At 35.7% G+C, this 18,223-nt stretch overlaps 1 protein-coding gene across 1 annotated transcript in view; it reads right to left on the reverse strand.

The window, feature by feature from the left end:
- Positions 1–17,048, reverse strand: part of LOC145254924 (hemocyanin G-type, units Oda to Odg-like) — a 71,674-nt gene extending 54,626 nt beyond the window's left edge. The window contains exons 1-3 of the mRNA XM_080113898.1: positions 15,830–17,048; positions 10,965–11,427; positions 7,818–8,599 (exon numbers count right to left, since the gene is read on the reverse strand). Of these exons, the coding sequence (XP_079970024.1) occupies positions 7,818–8,599; positions 10,965–11,427; positions 15,830–16,991 (2,407 nt within the window). The 5' untranslated portion in view covers positions 16,992–17,048. The remainder of the gene's footprint in view (positions 1–7,817; positions 8,600–10,964; positions 11,428–15,829) is intronic.
- Positions 17,049–18,223: the final 1,175 nt, after the last annotated feature.

The raw sequence follows: 18,223 nt of genomic DNA on the forward strand, positions 1-18,223 counted from the left end.
CTGCAAAGTCGATACAGGAACTCTATATTCGTGACTGAAGGCCGTAGTGGCATCAAAAACATTGTGATATTTCGTCAAAAAAACTGTGACATTCTCCGTGAATACTACAATTCGCCTCGGGAGGATGACGAGGAATCACAGAAACGAGCATTTCTCCAAACCGCAGCAAAACTCATCAAAACTGGTATGAAAATTACAGTTGCGTATCCAACAACCGCCGAACTCAAACTAGCAGCCGCATTAGATATTATCCCAGCAAGTTTGCGGTTCTTGTTGCAACATCTGTTTGTTGAGGACACAAAGATCGACATTATAGATTATCCCTTTTTAAAGCACGTTAACCGTTACTTAGAAGTCCTGCCGGTTCCATAAACATCTGATGTCCGTAATCGCAAAGTGGACATGTTTTGAGAAATGTAGTTCCGTAAGAGTATGCCCAGTTGGCAAAGAATGATGCACCTGCTGCATAAGAAGTGCAAATATCCGGGAAAATCTCCGATACAGGCTTCTCTCAATGAAAGGCATAAACCTGTATCTTGTCCACCCTAGATTACCTATGCAGTCGATCGTCAAAACATGCCGACTATCATTACTTTTGATCAACCGCTATTTTGGAAGGCGTCTGTAATCGGAAACGTTGTTACATATGATAGTCAAATTAAGGATGTGATATTGTTGCTTAGCACCTTCCATATCTTTATGAATGTGCTGGGATCTATTGGGACTTTAATTGGTGGCACTGGACTAAAGGAGATCATGGAGATATGATATAGTGAATGCGCTGTCGTATATGCAACGAGCATTTCGTAGTCACCTGCTGGTGCATCAATGTCTCACACGCCAGATTGTTATCAAAATCATAGAGGATGAATCTGGTTTTAAGGACCAAGTGGCGAAACTTGAGCGATTGTACATGTTGATGGAGATTGGCGAGTGTGATATAAATTCATTGTTGGAATCAGATTGCATTCACAATTCAACAGACAGAATGCATAACTCTTTAACCGAGAAAAAAAATGAACTAGCAAAGACCTTCAAAACCAGTAAACTATGCATAAACTATAAGCACATAATAAGTTTAGCTAGGCACTTGTTTCAGCTGATCAAATGGTGTCTTGGGGATGCATTTTAGTGCTTGCCAATATTCGCGGCTGCTGGCGATCCGAATTATCTGAAGTCGGCTCGTCTATATTTACAGATCTATGCCGTGAAAAACAACAATCCTAAAGTAAATCAGATGTCCCACTTTGGGGTTCACGTTCTGAAGCAGCACCCAATAATGATTTTCTTGGCTCTGATCTTTTGATCGAGCAGACAATAATGCGCTTACTCTAAAACCAAGGCAGGTTGACAACAGGTATTTCGAGCACCAGAGAATAGAGAATATAAGTAGAGATATAAACACACGCGCACACATATATACTATTATATAACAAACTTTGTGTGTATGTATATCTGAGTTCGTTCTCTATGGACTCCTAAACGGCTGGGCTGATTATTTTTAAATTTCACACAAATATGTCTGGCAATGTTCTTAGATAAGTTTTACATCAGAATGTATTCGATAAGTATCGATAAGCGATAATCGAAAAATCCGATGTAAGGAGGAACAGGCGATTTTGACTAAAGTTAACGCCTTATACAGCCTAACATCACAAGTGCATTTGAGAAGTTTTATTGTCGCACAAGTAGGAAGGCTTGATATATAAAATAAACGGTAGGTTCTTTCATGTTGTTGCTTCACGAGGGAAGAAAGACAAAAGAAAGAAATTGCTATCATATTGCGGCAACACGGTTCCGAACAATTTCATCCATGCGACGCGACGCGACACGATCCTGAACACCCTCGTAAATTCGACAAGACACAATCCTGAACAACTGCATTGATGCAATCCCAAACATCTCCGACGATTCGGCACGACACGTCTCCGAACAACTCTGTCGAATCGATCCCGGACACCTCCGACTCTTCGACATGACACGTTATCAGAGCAACCTCGTTAGTTACTCTCCGAATGACTCTAATATTGGCTTTTTATAGCCCTTGGACGAACTCATTTTCACCGTAGGTAGGCCAGACTAAGAAATTGGCATACAATTCTTGAGGGTTCCTCGCGAATGCTCGTTAGACTCCTCCTTGATCACGCAAATGCCAATGTTGGGCAGGCTGCTTTTTGCTGGTACTTTGCATTAAGAGTACAGGCTTAGGAACTTCGTCAGTGGCGCTTTCGTCTGTCGCATGATTGAATTCTTCCTGCTCTGTATCCTTGAATGCATCATTCTCTAAGGTGCTTTCTTCATGTGGTCGTTTGTATAGCAGTAGGACTTCGTCATCTGAGAAGGTAATTTCGTTACAGATTAAGCAATTCCATCGGCACGCTGAGCTCACATCCTTTATGTAGCGTGGTATTCTATCTACTAAGATCGAGTGTTGGCTATTGGTTTTCGTCATCGTTCACGTGCTGAACTGCGTCATACATCTTCCTGGCTGATTCTTCCCCCCAAACAGTATCTCTCTCTTTATACGGACTAGCAACTGCATTGACGAACATCACCACTTCACTTGATACGGATCCTATATGTGTATAGTACACTCACAGGTTCAGTCGTAGCCGTCTTATCATCCTTAGGCGTAAATTTGTGCCAGTACACTGTCTCCAAAATCGTGCATAGTGTTCTGTCGCAATGCACTTTATTGTGCAATGAGACCTCTTTACTATTCTGTTTCCCAATAGTATGTGGGCGCATCTAAATCTTGTGTACACGTCCCACACAGCAAATCCCTTTCTGCAAAACGCCGCGCCATTTTTGTGAGCAATTTAATTAGTTGCCTCCTTTCATAGAAACCAATCTCCAATATCTTAATGACGTTAGCATAATCTTGTCAGTGCAACTGCTTCCAAATGGCAAAACGGCTATCAACGCCACGTACAACTGAATATGGAAATGGGTTATATCCATAGCAACCCTGCTCCAATTTTTAATTGTCAAGCCTACCTGACTTCCAATGCACTGGGGCTGGATCCATGGATTGACGTTCTGTGCAATCCCCAACCACCGTCAGCACTTCATCTTCAGTTATTAATGGTTTGATTAAAAAGTACATCGTCCTCTTCACACCGGGATTTCCGCTGGACCGATGGATTGCCTGTATCTGAGAAACATTGTGTTCTGCGGCTACGGCACATACAGGTTCCCTATGTTTTGTCATTTTACGGATTTCATTTAACAATAACCGAGTTAAGTTGGTTAGCCATGGTATCGTGAGACTAAACGAGCCTCACATTAATCTTCAGTGCATATTCCGAAGTCAAATCTCGGAACGTGGAGAGGCGACGCCTAATTAACCATTCAGAGGCTGCCAAATGCACTCTCGTCTGTCTGAACAATGCATACACATGCAGAGTCCGTTCGTAAATTGATGGTTTTGACTTTGACAACTCGCAGCACAGCATCAAGCTCAGCTAAATTTATATGCTTGTCCTCATACACCGTTCGGAGCCAGCTTGCGTCTTCTGCCACGTAACCATTGCTTTCCACAACTACGCCTGTGGCAACGGAACTTGCATCCACTCATAGTGCAGCATCTTCTCCACAGATACATCAGTCACCTTTTACTGAATCGTCCTGGGATACTCTCAAACAAATGTTTTCAATCATCTGTGCGAGAAGAGGGATTGCACTTTGTCATCCTATCCAGTTATTATTGCGGTTGCCCTTTGTTTTACAAACGTCATTGCGACATGTAATCCCAACATGCGTGAGCCCAATCTCAGCTATTCTGGAGTCTTGCTTGCCAGATAAAACTTCTCCAAATGTTCCTTTACACAGGTTGGAGAACACACACTTTCATTCACAAATATGTCGTCAATATAAGAAGACGTAGCTGCGTTCATGATCTCATCCTGGCTGAGGACGGCATTAACATTTGCCCGCATTATTCAAGGAGCGAAATTGTGCTAAAATCCGTTGTGGATAAGATAATATTATTGTACCTTGATCTCCACTGTTTGGAACGGCCAAAGAGATTTGTCAGTATGTATATCTGCGTTCGTTCTCTTATGGACTCCTAAATATGTTCGGCGTAAGTCCAGCAATGCAACGTTTGGTCCTTGCTGTCGCCATTCCCTTAATTTTTGCAAGCAAATATCGGCGTCGGCCGTATACACATCCACGTACTCATTTAGTTTCCGATAATCCGTAACGGGCCGAACTTTCTGTTTGTTCTCCTGCACAAAAGCCATGAGAAGGATTAGACCCTTCGTGGTGGGAAGGCAAGTTCGTTCTCCGGATATAGCAGCAGCCAGCCGTTATCGATCCACATTTGCAGTTCTAGACCATATTCCTCACGAATCTGTGCTGGGCTGGATATTCTGCAAGGTTATTTTTCAACGTAATCTGAGATTGGTCACCAGACCATTTTCATGATGCGGTTCACTTCTAGTGTTCTTTTCATATTCTACGAAGAAATCAGGATCGGCAATGGTGATGGTAGCAAAAAATTTTTTTTTTCTAAAATGTTTAAAAGTTACGCCACCAATACTAGACACAACTACTTCTCCCAGCCGCTTGATTGCGTCCAATCAAAGCAACAAATCAAATCCAAGTAACTATCAATCCACAACTAAGACTTCTATGTTAATGAAAGCTGCAATGTATTGTGAACAATGTCACTTCAGGGAAGTATGTGAAGCTTCCTCCCGGTGCTCCCCGACTAGAGCCGACAATGTTGGGTCTCCCTGCTAGTATATATATACATATATATATATATATATATAGATTTTGTTATTGTTGTTATGTTTCTAGGGATCGAACCTCAGACCATGTTTACCACAGTCCGGTGCCTTAACCGTTAGGCCATAATCCCTAGATTAATTATACTGTTTATTTTTATCGCTTATAAATTTAGATTTTGTTATTGTTGTTATTTTTTCAAGTGCCTCGGAGCTCATTTTTTTTTTATTTACTTAGAAAGTCGCCCTTTTTAATTTGGACGTATATAACATTTTTATTTATTTATTATTTTTTAAAACAGTAATCTACGTACACGCGTGTTTCAAGGTTTTTACCTCTCATCGGCGTAGTTTAACTGTTTCTAGGGGTCGAACCTCAGACCATGTTTACCACAGTCCGTAAACATATATATATATATATATATATATATATATATATATATATATATATATATATATATATATTAATCCTCGCGCGAAAGAGCAGGACACAAAATGTTTTAAATAATAATAATAATAATAATAATAATAATAATAATAATAATAATAATAGAATAACAATAACAAAGACTTTCGCTGGCGAGGACTTCTATTGACCGTAACCCGTTATACAATCCTTTTGAAATTTTCATCTCTATTTTTTTCGTTATATACTCAATATTTGTTAATGAAATCTATATGAAATATGTTCCTTATTAAATATTTAAAAGATTTTCTATTCTGAAAGAAGTTTAACAAAAATTTAATCTTAAAAAGTTATTTTAAAGTTTTTGTTAAAAAATTCAGATTTTCTCATTATTCAGACCTGTATTACAAAGAGAGGGTTGCAAAAATGAGTTGTGGTGTGAGGAGAAATACAAACTGAAATAGAGAGAAGGAGAGTTTTTAAATATAATCTTAAAAATATAAGATACAAGTTAGAAAAGTATTTCATCCAAGGCATGAAAATCAAGACATGAAAATTGTTAAACAAAATGTTTTTACTATAGGCTTTAAAAATAAAGGTACAAAATTCAATTTGAAATTTATTTATCTTCAAAGTGCACTTTTATAAATTTTACAAAGAAAGTATAAAAATTTAATTTAAATGGAATCAAAAAATTACCTTGGATTTATTTTATGTAATGTATATTTTGTTGCAATTTAAAAACATCTTTCATCTAGCAATTAATGATATAGATATAAAATTTTCAATGATTTTTCTAACTTGTATATATATATATATATATATATATATATATATATATATATATATATATATATATACTTTTCGATTATGTTAACCGCATCGAATACAAGAAACAAATCTAACCGAAAAATTATCCTTTATAATCCATGAGCAAATAAATGTTTCGGCTCATACTAATGTATGTATATATATATATATATATATATATATATATATATATATATATATATATATATATATATATATATATATATATAAACAGCGAAATAGTACTGTATGTGGTGTGGATGTCTTGAGTTAAGCATATTGAGAAGTGATACATGAATTACCATTAACGTATAATATGTAAACAAATCGAGCTTAGGTATATCAGACGATGTCAAAACATCGTTAATTCACGACTCGCACAACAGCCGTCAATTAGCGGAATGGTTATGAGCCTTTACTGTCGTACAGTCGGTCGGATTTCAATCCTGGCTTGAGGTAATTGCCTGCCTAGACGCACTGATGAGCTGTGAAACAGCGAAACAGTAATGTATGTGGATGATGACTATACATATATATATATATATATATATATATATATATATATATCTGTCAATGGTATGAGTTTCGCCCCCGACATTTCAAAATATAACCCCAAAGAGACAACGCGCGGATCTTTATTACTGACGTTTCTTTCTCCAACTTTAACACATGGCAAGAAAGAAGAATAAGAAAAAAAAAAAGAAGGAAGCAAAATACTGAGGATGGAGCTTGACTCCGAAATATAATTATAAATTATAAGTTTCAAGCAAGTAAAATATTTGTTTATTTTCGTAAAATTGCCCACTTGACGCGTATTATATATATATATATATATATATATATATATATATATATATATATATAGAGAGAGAGAGAGAGAGAGAGAGAGAGAGAGAGAGTGAGAGAGTGTTCACCATATATATACTTATTTTCTTAGGACATTATTAGTGCTCAGATATATCAACAAAACAAACTTATTTAATTGTACATGGATCGTAATATCTTATTACAATATGTTACACACAAGCTATCTGTTCTGTCTCATCAACATAAGTACACACTTTATTTAGAAGCACCACAGTAGTGTTTGAATATGTGGTTAAGTGGCAGTTTTAGTCATTTAGAATTGCTTTAAAGCTTCACAGCTCACTCATAAACAATCATTACAATTTATAGATCACCTTTTCAGCTAAATTGTGATAAAAAATTTTTTTTTTAATTTTCGTTCAATAAAAAAAATTATGATGAATTTACTGGTGTTTAAAATCGTAAAAAAAACGTAAGGAGCTGAGCGACGTTTTTTATGACTGGTTTCTATAGCAGCCACGTTGCTTCAGCGACTACTGTTGCTACCAATTCACCGTCCTCGCAAAAAGAGAAGTAACAAGTGAAACAGAGAGAATGAAAGAATGAAAGAATGAAAGAGAGATAATTTGGGATTTTATTGAAAGTAGACGAGTACCATACATTGTGATTACATATATCTATGTTATGTTTATGGGGGCAAAAAATGGATTACAATAGATAAATGTGACCATGAAAAGTAATATAGTAAAGTTTAAACATGGAAAATAAAAGGACAAGGTATTCTCGTAAAAAAATATAATAAATTTATAACTTAAAATATTGCAGCGTTCAGATTTTTTTTTTAATTCAGTTTATAACATTATATAATTAATTCTTATTGTTGCAATATTTTAAATTAAAAATTTATTATATTTTTTACTAGAATATTTTGCCCTTTTCTTTTCCAGTTTTAACAACTAGTCCTTTACTTTCCCATGTTTAAGCTTAACCATATTACTTTTCGTGCTCGCACTTTTCTATTGTAATATACATATATATATTAAGTAAGGAAATATATTTACCACGTCCTGGTACAAAAATGACGATCGGTGCAGGAATTGCGGTTGGTGGCAAAGCTGTTCCGTTGACGTCTTTAATATCCACCCGGAGGGTATATTCGGCAAACTTATCCACCCCAAGAGATTCCAAAGCGTGAGTAATTTCATGTTTATAAACTCTGTCGAATCTCCAAGTCATTTCCTTGCTGCCACCGAGGATGGCAATGGAACCGACGGAGAATTCATTTCCTCCGGCCACGACAAACAAATCAACATTGGCCGAAGTTTGAATGCCCATCAGTAAAAATCCGGCAAACACACGGTCCTTGGCCTTGTCCTCTTCGATGTGTCTCTGCAGTTCTCGAATCGACATTCCCCCAAAGAAGAGGGTGTCGTAGGTATAGGCGAGGTCAGCTTGGTAGTCGTACACATCGGTCGGAACAGAGTGTTGTCTAGTGAGCTCATCGTTGTTCAAGGGTGCCTCAAAAGAAAACGGTTTCATCGGATTGTAGACTTCGGAATTGGCACAGTAAGTCTTGTAAGGCTTTCCCCTTTGGATCTGAAGAGCTTGCCAGATTGCCCACAGTCGATCCACTTGTGAATGATGTAGCCAAAACATCGGGTCAAATGAAGTGTAGTGCAAGGAGGACATCGAGTAGGGTTCACTGCCACCTGTCCATGCATGGATAGCGTTGTGGGTCACTTCAAACTGCACCTCAAAATCGCAGAAGTCTTCCTGTTCAAATGCCAGTAAAAGTCCATCGTAAAGAAAACCATGGTCTCCTTTGCTTGGTTGTTTGAACAATCTGTTTTAATATCGAAAAAAAACACATACACGGTTTTAGCATGAGTCTTATTTTCAACATCAAATTCCAATTAATAAAATTAAAGTTAAATAATTCAAATAACTACAATGCTTTCATAATCAACAAAATTATCTTACTATGATAAAATTGTTTTAAAATTAAACTTGCACGGCTACAAACATTTTTTGGTTTCTTTTAGATTAAGCATAATTTCAATTAGAAAACATAAAAAGGGAAGTAACTCCTGTCGCGAGAGTTATCTACCTTACCCCAAAGAGATTAGAAGACGCATATGCCAACACAATCTAATAGGTACTGAGAACCCAAACAAGCCTGCCACTGACATAGCCCAGAAAAGTCGGAAAAAATACACTAGCCTGTTCCATAGTGTTAAAACAGAAGAATGGACCAACCATAAACGGGCAAAATACCTACCGACTGAACTATCCCAAGAATATATTGATAGGGATGGTTCCCTGGACTGGCTCAAAAGAGGATCCCTCCATTACGACCAAGAGAGGTTGATATTGGCTGCACAAGACCAGGGCCTCATGACAAACGCCTTCAAAAAGATGTGTGGTCTAAGCAACAATAATAAATGCAGGTTCTGTAGCACTGAGGTTGAGAGTGTGGGCCACCTGATTTCTGGTTGCAAAGTCCTACTTGGAGACGGTTATTATACAGATCGCCATAACGGAGTTTGCAAATACCTTCACTGGAAGATATGTAAGAAACTCAACATTCAGTGTAGTAAAAACTCCTGGGAACATATACCCGAACGAACAGTTGGGAATGACAACTACACTATCCACTATGACTACATAATCCCTACTGCTACATATCTTGAAAATGCAGCTGTTAAACCAGATATAGTGATTTGGGACAGAGCAAACAAAAAAGCGACCGTAATAGAGGTCAGTGTACCCAATGATACAGGGCTTAACAGAGTTGAGAGGGAAAAGATTACAAAGTATCAAGGACTTATGTATGATATGAAACGAAATTGGAAATTAAAAGACGTTTCAATTATACCAGTCATCATAGGAGCAACTGGGCTTATGAAAAAGAACTTTAAAAAGTACATAGCAAGCATACCCGGTGAACCAAGTGCAAGTGAAATACAAACGATTGCACTGAAAGGGACGGATAGAATCCTGAAAAGATCTCTTGGTTGGACTCACTAAAATAGGGGTAAATGTCAGACATCTGGTTGGATGTCCCATCCCCTAGAAGAAAAAGTTTAAGAAAAATGAAAAAAAAAAAATAGGTAGACATCTATGATTAAGAAGTGTCACGAAGCTCTCTCCAAATAAGGCGTTCAATGTAAGAAAGAATTCTTTCTTCAGTTGTACACGAAACATAAATTTAAATGTAAATTATTAATTCCTACATAAGGGGTTTGTTTAATTCTTTCTTTATGTTCGTTCTGTGTCTCATATTGGGCACATATCAATTTCTAGGTGAAATATATAGGTACTGGCAATAATATATTAAAAACACCCAAAGCAATACCAAAGCATTGTTGTGTATAATCAAATATTTACATTTTATTTATGAAGAAAGGTCGTATGAATCAAGGTCGGATGCATCAATCGAAAAGTGAAAATAAAACTTGAGAATCTACACAGAATTTCAAAATTCAAACTGAACGCTATATTTTATCCACAGGCGTAGCATGCTCTGGTTCCGTCAGTCATGATAGAACAGAAGTTTAAATAATTCGCCATTATATTCTTAGTATTGTGCATACTGAGGGTTAAAGTGTCATTTTGAACTTGATTTTACTTGGTATTTCATCCGTTATGTCACGAAACCTGTGCGGACAATTTTAGTATGAATTTTGGGAGCCTAAAACCAATTATTGTTCTACGTATAAATATAGACCACTATTTATCACTATATATATATATATATATATATATATATATATATATATATATATATATATATAAATATATATATATATATAAATATATATATATATATATATAGTTATATATATATATATATATATATAGTGATAAATAGTGGTCTATATTTATACGTAGAATAACATTAATTGGTTTTAGGCTCCCAAAATTCATACTAAACTTGTCGGCACAGGTTCCGTGACAACGCATGATATATATATATATATATATATATATATATATATATATATATATATATGTGTGTGTGTGTGTGTGTGTGTGTGTGTGTGTGTGTGTGTGTGTGTGGGGTATTCTAATATCTATCGTTAAAACTTCACAAAAGTTGTCAATATATTAATTTGCACAAAGGTCTACTCACACCTACGAGCTGTGTTACAAAATTCATAACCCGACCGTTTAATTATTGGTCTATGATTCTGTTTTTTATTACCTACCTCTCGTCGATTTGACGCGATGTGTAAATATCAGCTTTCAAGAAATCGATTGAAGCCCTAAAGAATGGATTCGGCTTCGCTTCCTGTGTATACGGATCAACGTAAGTCTCATCGGCCAAAAGATGGGGCAGAGCTGTGAAGGGTTTGGTCCAGTCCCAATAGGGGACACCAATTGGAGATCCACGGGCAACAAGGGCATTTTCGAATTGCATAACGACAAGCCTGTGCCAGTGAGGGAAGGTGGCCATACCGTGGATGCAGCAGGCTACTCTATTCAGGGCGTCTGGACGAGGACACTTGGCCGGAAGTCCGTGGAATTCAGCCAACGCTTGATAGCCGTTAATCGACTTATCGGACATGAAACGTTCCATAGCAACTTGCAAATCGTATTCCTCTTCGTGAGTAAGAGAACTGATGTCTTTACGGAATTTCAAATGGCTGGTGTCCATATGTACCATATCAACTAGAAAAATAGAGAACACGCACGTGGATTAAGAAGTAAAATAAGAAGAATGCACAGCCAAGCATATAAATATTAAATTAATAGAAATAAGTGTATTATTTAAAACTGTATAAGTTTATTATATATGTACAAATTAAATGAATGATAGATGCATTTTCATTTTTTAAGCCTCACTGTTCAATTTTTATACAGCGATGAAACCTTGTCATCAGTAATATTTTGATATGATGAAAATATATATACTTGAAATGGACAGAAACAATTGTTTGTAAATGAAGTTTTAGGTATGAAATATATATATATATATATATATATATATATATATATATATATATATATATATATATATATAGTGAAACTGAACGTCTGTGTGTGTGTCTGGTCACGAATAGGCTCCTATATAGTTGACTATTATAGAAAACTGATCACATATAATGATAGAAGATGTATCGAGACACAGGAATGGGTCGGTTTGATCTGGCATAATGATGATTCATTAAAATTGTGGGGTCTCCGTACGCGCCTGCTCCACAAAGTATGGAAATAAAAAATTTTAAAATTAAAAAAAAAAAAGTTTACAAATGTTTTTGATATAGATGTACATAATGATAATGATACTTTGATAAGTATGTTTTAAATTAAATAGGGATGGTATAATAAAATTGTGGGGTCTACGTTCGCGCCTGGCCTCCATAGAATGGAAATAGGCACAAACTTTAATAAAGACTTTTCATATCTATCTGCGTAAGTATACTTTGATAATTATGTTTTAGTTTGAAGAAATATGGTATAATAAAATTATGGGGTGTTCGTTCGCGCCTGACCTCCATCGAATGGAAATATGTCACAAAGTTTAACAAGGTTTTTTAATATAGATCCACAGAATATTGTGATAAGTGTTTCAGTGTGAACAGGTATGGTATAATAAATTATGGGGTTTATCTATTTTATTTTTACTTTCATCGTCTTTATCTTTGGTTTTGATACCCCCAAATTCGAAGCTATCTTTTTATAACCCTTCCTTTTCATAGCCTATCATACTTTCATAAATCAGAGTCCATTTTCTGTAGGCTGTTTTTGAACCCAGTCAACGACGGGCACTTTTGTTAGTATATATATATATATATATATATATATATATATACGTTTTATTTTTTATTACCGTATTTTTCTGTTTAGTTACATTATTGTTTCAGCTACACGACCGTTTTTGGCCGCCAGGTAGCTTCCTCAAACTTTTACAGAAATGTTCGTTTATGGTGGAATGAAAGAGTGAATGATGTCAGGGGAAGCGTGCGAGGAAAGCGGAAAAAGAAGGGAACAAAGGGGAAAGGTGGGAGGGGGTGCTTGTTATGTTGGTAATGTTTTAGTTTTGGAGTTTAAGGACATTAGGTGGTTGTGGGGGGTCTGGGAAGTTCATCTCTAGTGTGGCTGAGGCATAGGGGTACATGGAGGGAAGAGGGAGATATGTGGGTGTGGGAGGAGGGGATTATTTAAATTTCGAGTCCTAAGCATCAGGTTGTTGGCGTCTCGTTGGTGAGATGATTTCTTGATAAGTATGTCTTGACCTGTTGGGTGTTCGCTTAGGTTGGGAGGCGGGGGGGCTATGATTCGGTTTATCTATTTGATTTTTATTTGTTTTTAAGTGCTTGGAGAGGGTTAGCCTGTGGCCGTACGCGCGAGCACACACATGCGTACATACACACACATATACTCAAAGAAACGCTCACATGTACATATACATCTCCGCCTTGGCATGCGCATATGCGTACATGCATGCATATACACCCGCGTTGCTCCCGCTAACCCCAAATTTTCCTGAAGGTGTTAAATTGAGTACGTGCGCGTAAGCATGGGTGCGCACATACACAGACACACACACACATCGACACCCATACACCCATGCATGCGTATACTTGGGCCTACATGCATATATTGATTGAGACATACTTGCAACCCCACGCATATATGCAAGCACACGCGCACATACAGATACTTATATTCGTGAACACATACATCGACATATACACAGCTGCACGCTCCTACATACGTAAGTGGACAGCAGGTAGCGGGCACATATACTCTCATATACATACATATATACATAGGTACGTACATATATACATCGATACTCCCATGTACTCACGGACACACACATGGATGCACACATGTATATATACACATACATACATTACAGCCACACCAGATATGAACTTCCCAGACCCCCCACAACCACCTAGTGTCCTTAAACTCCAAAACTAAAACATTACCAACATACCAAGAACCTCCTCCCACCTTTTCCCTTGTTCCCTTCTTCTTTTTCCGCCTCCCCTGACATCATTTACTCTTTCATTCCACCATAAACGAACATTTCTTTTAAAGTTTGAGGAAGCTACCTGACGGCCAAAAAACGGCCGTGTAGCTGACACAATAATGTAACTAAACAGAAAAATACGGTAATAAAAAATAAAACGCATATTTGCTCTACAACAGTATTGAGCACTTTCTTAAGGTTTTTATTAATTACCATTTCTACTATATATATATATATATATATATATATATATATATATATATATATATAGTATACTATATATAATAAGTTATGAGGATAAAACGTAGACATACATGGGAACTATATTAAATAATCAAGTCAATACAAGCTACAGAAAGAGGAGTAAGGGAGGCAACTTGCGTAAGCCATAACGTTTCGGAGCTAAACGCTTCTCGTCAGAATAGTAGACAAAGCCGGCATTATACAAAATAATGCTTAAAAGACAACACTGATTTATTTTAGAGAACATTCAGATTAGAAATGGAAACTTATTTTTAGATTAGCATTAGAATTGGAAAAAATATTTTATAGCTGGTGATATGATGAGGAGACGAAAGAGAAGGGACAAAAAGAACAATAAATGCTCAAATAATATACGAAACAATATATAAGAAAATGAAATACTAAGAAGATATTTTTTAATTTATTAAAACATTATCTTTTTAAAAAGTTTTTCAAAACTTTAAAAATTTCTTAAAAACTTCAAAATTTATGTTAAAATTAAAAAATTATATATATATATGTATATATAAATATATATATATATATATATATATATATAAATATATATATATATATATATATATCCGTATTATATAGACGTACGGGTATGCTCTGTTTATGCTTTCATATGATTGACCCTTATGCTTTTCTAATTTGTTAGGAGTTATGGGGAGAAGATTATTTCTGCCAATTGGCGATGATAATAAACATAAATGACACGTTCAAAGTCTACACTCTTGCCTCTCTGATAACTATGGTATGCAGTGATTTTTTGATCGATTTTCTATTTTGATTTAACCTGATTTCTTTGGGACAATTTAATATTTAGTTGTTTTACAGCCCCGTAGAAAAGCACCAGAATTGAAACGCAGGTTAATTTGCAGTCTTTTATAATGTTTCTACAATCTTAGTTATTTATGAAGCTATATTTCGTATCAAGCACTTTTGAAAAAAAAATATTGGTATTGTTCATTTAATCAATATAGTTAAACTTACATATATATATATATATATATATATATATATATATATATATATATATATATATATATATATATATATATATATAAAGTAAAGCTTTGTCTCGCTTCAATGTTGATTATGAAAGCTTATTTTTCTATTAAAAAATCATTAAAACGAACTATTTAATATACTCAGTTATAAATATGCAGGCGACTACATAAAAGTTAAGTTTGAATTCATGCAGATTTCGTATATATTATTATAGAATAAAATTTCAATATATTATAAAATTGTTATATAAAAACAAGAAACATGTCCATATGACCTCAGTGCATCGGCTTGAATATAAATCAAAATCAAACCTTATCAATATATATATATATATATATATATATATATATATATATATATATATATATATATATATATATAACTTGAGTGCCATCAGTTATAATCGAAACTGATACCGAAACTTATGAAGAATTCTTTGGTAAAATTATTTATAAAAAATAGTTGACTTGATTGCCATCAACTATCAATTTCGATTATAGCTAATAGCATTCAAGTTATATATATATATATATATATATATATATATATATATATATATATTGTTGTGTATAAAAATATCATATTTAAGCGTATGTTGCGACCGGACTACGCCGGACGTCTCTGCTAGCTTAAATAAATACTTTTGCAGTTTTTACAAAAGAGCCACAATAATATCATAGCCTCTCTATTTACGTTGAATTTCCACAGAATGCCAACCTCAGTATATTATATATGAAAGAGTTCGCTGTGGAATTTCCATAGGCCCCGCTAGTTTTTGTTTAATAAAAGGAGATTGAATTTATGGTTAAAGGGATTATTGTTATTACTTACGGTCTTTGAATCCTTCCTCTGGAATATAAGTAACCGTCGGACGAGGGATTACTTCAGTTGGCATTAGTGTTCCATTAATGGCGGTCACTTCAGCGATCACGTAGTAATTACCGTCGAGTTTCAAACCCTTGGAAGTGACTTCGTCGGTGATTTCATGAAGGTAAGGATAAGCGAAATTCCAAGGCATTTCGTTAACACCTCCAAGAATGAAGAACTGTCCGGCATCATGATCGCAATTGTCGCTTTGCCTTTTGTCTTTGGTAGGAATACACAACTTGATTCTAACATTGGCCGACGTCTTGATGCCACCCAATCGGAAATTGGCGAAAGCTCTAGCGCGTGACTGGCGTACCTTCAACAAAGTATTAAGTTCCTCAACCGACATACCATTCAAGGTAAGGTCGTCATAAGCATATCCCAAATGTTCAGATTCAAAAAGGCTGCTGGGCTTAGCGTTGTCCTTGGTGATGGCAAAAGGATTAGTATCGCGTCCAAATGGTTCCATCGGATTATGGAACAAATTCAGGCCACAGTTGGGTCTTGTTGACAATCCTCGGTGCTTTTGCAAAGCTTGCCACAAAGCAAACTGTCGTTCAACATTGGAATGATGCAAAAAGAAAAGTGGGTCATAAGACGTATATTCAAGACTGGACATGGAATGCGTGAATCGTCCTCCGACTAAATAATGGATCGGGTTGTGAGCGACTTCAAACTGTACTTCAAAATGACAGTAGTCTTCCTGTTCCAGAGCATTCAGGACGCCCTCCAGTAAAAAGTTTTTAGCGCCTTCTTGGGAAGCCTCATAAAGTCTAGCATCGACAGCTCTAGCCGTGACTTTATTTTCAAACTTGATCTCACCGGAGTAGAAAACGTTCTTCTTGGCTTTTTGGCCATTTGGGTCGATAAACAAGGGATGCTGCACTAACTCAGGAAGATGATCCATGGGTTTTGTCCAATCCCAGTAAGGAACACCAAGAGCGGAACCATGCGCAGCCAATGCTTGCTCAAACTGCACTATGTATAGCCTGTGCCACAACGGGAATGTAGGCATACCGTGAAGACAGCACACAATGCTCGAACCATCGGCAGCCTTACAGTCAGCAGGTTCTCCGTGGTAGGCAGAGATGGCCTGGTAACCCGTGGCACCTTCATCGTCCTGCATACTACGCAGTGCCACTTGCAGGCTGATAATTTCTTCATGGCTCAAGGTGTCGACGTTTTTACGGACTAAATTGCCTACAAAGGAAAGAAAAATAGAACATATAATATACAATATGAGTATTCAAGATAAAACATGAAGCGAGAAGGTCATATTCTATTAGCTGCAGTAGTCTTAATATAACATAATATGTATTATGTATCGATAGATATTGTTGATGTTATTAATATTTCCAAGTTTAAAAATGTTTAACATATAGAATAGTGGATAAGCAGGTTAACAAACTAGTAAAAATGACCAGATACATACATCTATAAAGCCATCAATATTTTAATTTAGTCAACTTATCTTAATCTTTAGGTTAGAATACAAAAAGTACAGATAAGGAATACAGATTAGAATCCCGGAAGACATCAGATCGGTTTGGAGGCGCATTTAGAAAATAATGATAATTTAAGATTAAATGCAAAGATTAAAGAATAAATGGTTATTTTGGAAATATTGTTCGAAGAAAATATGGATGACAAAATGAGTTAATGTAATTCCATAAATTATTGATAGTAAGCCCCGCAATCAATTGTTATTTAAGAGAAAGAACCAGAAAGCTTTACAGACCGTTTATTTGTGAAAGAAACCAATAAAATAAGGTCTTTTTTATTAAATCATTCGTAGTGTTGTCGCTGTCAAGGGAACTAACTGATGATTTTAACAAAAAATAATCACCCACAATTACAGAACGTAAGGGTGGGTTATTATTTTTCATTTTGTGTTTAAAAGTGGTGGAATTATAATTATTCATTCAAAATGATCGACTGCAGCTACCTTACTTATTTTCCATTGGATAATTTTCGTAAAGTTTGGAATTTCGACATGCCACGTAAGCATGCTATATTGTTTTCAACCGAAATACGTTAGTTTGCACAATCATCACCAATGTGCACAAGAAATCTCTCTTAAAACACATATACGCAAGTATAGCTTTACAATAAATAAATAAATAAATAAATAGAGAGATAAGTTTTACTTAAAACAATAACAATCCATCTCCTCTCTCTGTTCGTCTTTCTATCTCTCTTTATCTCTCTTTGCCCCTGTCTTTGTTTCCCTGTCTGCCTGTCTATCTGTATCTATCTATCTATCTATCTATCTATCTATCTATCTATCTATCTATTTTCTGAATACATAAATAAAGCATCTGTGTGTCCATGGATTATTTCTGATTTGAATCACACAAA

Source organism: Euprymna scolopes, chromosome 30, assembly GCF_053919585.1.
Source record: "Euprymna scolopes isolate OS-2025 chromosome 30, ASM5391958v1, whole genome shotgun sequence".
Classification (NCBI taxonomy): domain Eukaryota; kingdom Metazoa; phylum Mollusca; class Cephalopoda; order Sepiida; family Sepiolidae; genus Euprymna; species Euprymna scolopes.